This window comes from Solanum lycopersicum, chromosome 1 (assembly GCF_036512215.1).
Source record: "Solanum lycopersicum chromosome 1, SLM_r2.1".
NCBI classification, from domain to species: domain Eukaryota; kingdom Viridiplantae; phylum Streptophyta; class Magnoliopsida; order Solanales; family Solanaceae; genus Solanum; species Solanum lycopersicum.
The window spans coordinates 10307015-10312919 of record NC_090800.1 but is presented as its reverse complement, the minus strand read 5'-3'; the positions used below and the strand labels follow the sequence as shown (position 1 = coordinate 10312919).

Sequence of the window (5905 nt, the reverse complement as noted above, 5' to 3'; positions counted from 1 at the left end):
AAGATAGAAAAATAATTGAAATAATGGAATTTCAATGGGATGTTATGGTCATTATGGTTGACCGCGTTCAGTCACTAAACAAACGACAATTACTCCCAACGTTCTCCTAACAAAGTAAGACCGTCTTGGATAGGAAGAACACGGGATAGTTAATTGGGTAGATAAATGGCTTAAATGCTACATGAATTACAAATCATAAAGTATAAGATAATATTGTTTCAATGAGAAGTTATGGTCATGGTTGACCACATTCATTTTCTAATCAAAAGATATTTATTATCAACGTTCTGCTAACAAAGTAAGACCATCACTATTCATGTGACCTGTTAATCAATTTCTTTTTTATTATAAATTAATTCAGAATGAGTTAAATAACAAAATTAATTTTGACGCAACATAATTTATTTGAAATTCGCGTGCAACGGTCATAACAGTCTGATTTCCAAAAAGTCGTTAATTTTCTCAGAAGACACATCATTCCTAAAAGTTGTTATTTTTTCCAAAAGATACAACTTTCTGGAAAAAAATTGATCTAAACATACTTGTCTGAACAAACACGTTTCTTGCTGAACGTGGCTATAAAAGGCATTCATTTCTCGTTTTTTCAAAAATTGGAAATTGTTTCTCTTTGCATATATTTTCTCTCATAAACAAAGTGTCTATGAACTGAGTCTGTGTGGCTTGTTACTGTTCTTACGTTCGCTGAACTTATGGAAAGTTGAGGTACCACTACTTCTTTAACAGGATAAATCTATTTTATCTTGGGAGAAATTATATGTATCCTCGGGTATAGTGAGGGGATTAAATTTCTTAAGGAGACACAGTAGTTTCAATGGACTTAGATTATAAGTACATTCTGTCAATTTCATCTTCTTTCTGTTTGTGCAATTTTGATTGACCTTAATACATTTGTATAATAGTAAGTTGGGTAGATAAATGTCCTAGATATTACATAAATTACAAATCATAAAAAGGTAAAACAATGAGTGAAATAATGATGTTTTAGTGAGAAGCTATAGTCTTGACTGATCATTTCAGTCACTAAATTAAAGACAATTACTTCCAACGTTCTACTAGAAAGAGTGGGCAATAGAGAATGATATGGTAAGAGACAATTAAATAATAACTATTATTAAAATGATCAAATGTACTAAAAAAATTGAGTATTAGGTTTTCCTAGAAAAAAAGGAGGTTGATGCAGATCATGTATCAAACAATTGTTCACATTATCAACTGTATTATGTTAATTCAATTATATGACCTTTTTTTGTTCAAAATTAAAAATAAAATCTTGATCTTAAAAAAGGCACATGACAAGGGTTAGGAGATTAAATATAGTCTCTGATCTACATTGATAATAAATTACAAAATCTTACCAGAACTACAAAACAAAAGAAATTTATTACCCCAAAAAATCTTCTATAAATTCGACCAACTTCTAGTAAGCTTCACTCATTGTTTCCAAAGTATTTTTTTTCATTCTTCTTTGTTTCCCTTTGCAATTATTATGATCGTTCTTGAACCCACAAACCTTATTTCTCACTCTGGTACTCCTCCTCATTGATGACTCACCTTCTTGAGCATTTTTATGTCCATTATATACCTTTTTCTCCAATTTTAGTCTGGCCAACATTATATTGCATGATGCATCTTATCAACACACAATTTTGCGATTAATTAGGGCTTTTTACCCGTTCCCCTCACAATATAGGCTTTGAGTTCCAGTGCAATAGAATTTTGAAGAGCTTCATATGGGTAATAAACAATGATGTTGTTTAAAACCAATAATAGTTCTTTAATGAAATTGCAATTTTTAAGTTCGAAAAACATCTTGTGCTAACTTGTTTTGAATAATCTGTAAATCCATATGTTGCTTAACTTGTTTAGTATAATATAGATCTTTCATAAAAATATATATATAAATATTAGCACTAATATAGAGTATTTAACCCATATTTTATGATCCTTACACTATAAATTAGACCTCACAGTGAGTTTAAAAGAAAAAATAATGGCTTGTGGTATTTAACATGTCATATACTCCTTTTCGATTTTATGTAACACCATTTTATCATCAATATGTTAAAAAAAATATGACATATGTATTTATTTGAAAAAAAATGAAGTCATAATTTTTTTATTTTACTAATATTGAGAAGTTATATAGTCACACAAATATTACAATGTATTTAAGACCACAAGTTTTAGAATTTTTTTTGTTTCATGTAGATTCAAAATAAGCATGCCTTCAAAGATAAACAGATGTGAAGTTCAAAGTTCGTCATGTTTCAATTAACAAAATACTTTTTTTTCATAGAAGATTAAAGAGGAAAGAGTGTCACATGAAATAGAAGAAATGAAGTATTTTATTTAATTGTCAATGTTTTAGTTTATAATAAATTACATATATGAGTATAAGAAACTATAACATGTAGATTTGCAATGTATTTACCTGTATTGGAAAGTCGAGATTCTAAAAGACAACAATGCTTGTGAGATCTCATCACATCAAAGATTTTATCAAATCTTGATAAATATTCTCAATTTTGTCATAAGAATTATAATCACTTTTTCTTCATTTAACTTTATTGTTAGTTCAAGTTATTGTTTGAAAAGATTCAAAAACCTTTTCCTGCATAAACATAGCTTGAATAAAGATATCAATACAGATATTACCTTTTTGCTGTCAATTTTTTATTAAAAAATGCATATATATATATATATATATATATATATATATATATATATATATATATATATATATACATATATATATATAATTTCACCCTCATATTGCTATTAATGAAAATTATAAACACTCGATAGAAATGAAGAATAATTTATGCATTTGAAGAGAGATTGTAAATAATCTTACAGACTCATTGAGAAATAATGATCATTACATACAAAGAATTTCTAGTTGGAGAATCTTAGTAGTTATGTTGATTGACTAGCAGAAGTTTCAATTTATTGGTGAGGGTTTGACTCCTACTTTGTAACCCATCCTACATTTTCTCTTTCTCTAACCCTAATTTTATTTTATTTTATTTTTTAATATAAAGAAGAATTTCTAGTTTGGAAAGACACCAACAATAATATAATGTTCTTTCTCTTGGAATATTTACGCAATTTGACTTTTCAGAATTTATTTTTTCCTTTTGAGATTCATTTTAGTGTACCAAGAAAATAAATATGCAACATAGATTTGGACAATGAAAGTAGAAACAACTATTGAAGAATTATTTGGAGCCGATTATCAAATCTTACAATCAATTAGTGATTTTTATAATAAAAACATGAATTAGCTAGGAAATTCATTATTAAAATGTATATAGCTAATAGTATTATTTGAGAATTTTTCCCTATATATTTTAACAATGGAGTTTTGTTGTTTAGTGGTAGTGGGATTTTTTTTTTGTATTGATAAACTGAAATCAAAAACATTTTATTTGAAAATAAAATAAAATTTAGTGCAGATTGTACCAGTTTGTGATACTTTATTTGTCCTCCAACACTTAAGATTTAGAAAAAATAATACTTTTAGGAAAAATACAACAATATTGATATTAGATTGGAATTATAAAGTAGTAATGAACTTATCACAAATACTGTGTCATGGCAAGTCACTGCCTTGAAAGCGATTTCGACTTGACTCCGATGCAAATCATTATAGCCAGTCACTCCCAAGGTTTCATAGTTACTCTACAACATGTGAACTCCTGGCTAATAGTTTGGAGGTTGCGCAAAACCAAATGCCTAAAAATATTCAAAGAGGATTTGTATATTTTATGCTCACAAATTGTCATTTTTATATAGATATTTCAAGAGGAGGAGTTTGAAATAGAAGAGTTAATTTTTCTTTTTCATATTAAGAAACGGATTGTCAAGATTAATGACATTAAAGGCCATTATTTCACTTTTATAGAAACCTCTTGTTTGTTTAATTGAATGGATATGTTTTCTCTTTTGAAACGTATTGTTGTTATATCATTTATTAGACTTAATTAACATAGTTAGAATTAACTAAACTATAGTATTAACTCAACAATCCCCACCAATGCAAAGATAAAGTGCAAGAACTGACTTTTGGACAAAAGGAAGGAAAATGTACCTAAGTGCCAATATCTTTCAATTTGAATTAACACATAGTGAAAATGGGACAACAACTCAATAACCACAAAGTGAAAAACTCTTGAACTGAATGGATATAAATTGAGACCTCCATAACACATACTATATCCTTAAATTTTAAGCAACCTCCGCGATACAAGCAAAGTGCTTTTATGGTCATGCACACACACTTTGGGTCATATGAGTGCTCTCGAAAGACGACCCAAGTCTTTCATAAAAGGAGACTATAGCTTTACACTCACGTAGGTGACTCCATCAAGTCTATCTCAAATAGACCACCTTTTGGCGATAAAATTATTAAGAGCAAAATAAGCTCAACCTTATAAAACAATGCCTCACGCCATAGGGATAGAAATGTGGTGTATATTGAGGTCTAACTGGTCCACCGCATTACCTCAATCAATGGGATTTAGACCCATCCCCCTCGACGTTTCAAGGATTATTTTAGTTTCAAGCCCTTGGTCATAGGATCCGCCAAATTTCTTACGGACCTGGCATATTCCAAGGAAATAACACCCAGTTTCAACAACTGTTTAAATGCACCATGTCTGATGCAAATATGTCTTTTTTATTATTATTGTACACATTTATTTTTGTCAATTCCAATTACTGCTTGTGAGTCACAATGAAGAGAAACTGGTGAAGCTTGTCTTCCCCACAAAGGCATATCTGCCAAAAGATTTCTCAGCCATTCAGCTTCTTGCCCTGCCAACTCGAGAGCAATGAATTCTGATTCCATGGTAGAACGTGCTAAACAAGTTTGTTTAGAAGGCTTCCACGAAATAGCGCCTGCACCCAAAGTAAACAAATAGCCACTGGTGGAGCTAACTTCATCATTGTTAATTACCCAGTCTGCATCACAAAAACTTTTTAAAACAACAGAAAATTTGTTAAAATGAAAACACCTATTCATAATACCTCTCAAATACCTTAGCAACCAATGAAGAGCATTCCAGTGTTCACTACTAGGATTTTTAGTATATCTACTCAATCTACTAACAACATAAGCTATATCAAGACGCGTATAGTTCATGAGAAACATTACACTCCCAATTATTTTAGCGTATTTAGTTTGAGAAACACTAGATTCTTTATTCTTCTTCAAGTGTATGATAGGACGATAAGGAGTTCTCACTGGAACTACATCAAAACAATCAAACTTTTCAACATCTTTTCATTGTAATGAGTTTGACACAAAGAGAAACCATTAAGAGTTCTTTTGATTTTAACTCCCAAATCACATTGCTTTTCCAAGGTCTTTCATTTCAAATTTAGAAGACAAAAGATTCTTAGTCTCATTAATAACATTCACATTAGGACCAAAGATTAACATATCATCTACATATAAACATATAATGACACAATCTGAACCTATTATCTTAGAATAAACACATGTATTAGATGAATTTACAACAAAGTCATTGTCCACTAATGTGATATTAAATTTTTCATACCATTGCTTAAGTGCTTGTTTTAGTCCATACAAGGACTTTTTCAGTTTGCATACTTTATCCTCTTGTCTTGAAACCACAAAACTCTCGGGTTGATTCATGTAGATCTCTTTCTTTAAATCACAATTTAGAAATGGCGTTTTGACATCCATTTGATGTACCTCAAAGTCATGAATAGCGGAAAAAGCAATAAGTGTTCTAATGGTCGTTGTTTTAGTCACAGGAGAATAAATATCAAAGTAAGCAACACCTTTATTTTGGTTAAAACCCCTAATCACAAGTATAGCTTTATATTTATCAATTGTACAATAATGTCTCAATTT

At 29.8% G+C, this 5905-nt stretch overlaps 1 protein-coding gene across 1 annotated transcript; it reads right to left on the bottom strand.

The window, feature by feature from the left end:
* Positions 1-4705: 4705 nt before the first annotated feature.
* LOC138340753 (secreted RxLR effector protein 161-like) lies at positions 4706-5173 on the bottom strand. Its single transcript, XM_069292865.1, has 2 exons — positions 5050-5173; positions 4706-4983 (listed from the first exon to the last, which is right to left on the bottom strand). Exons 1-2 carry the CDS (start codon positions 5171-5173, stop codon positions 4706-4708), a joined length of 402 nt encoding a protein of 133 aa, XP_069148966.1.
* Positions 5174-5905: the final 732 nt, after the last annotated feature.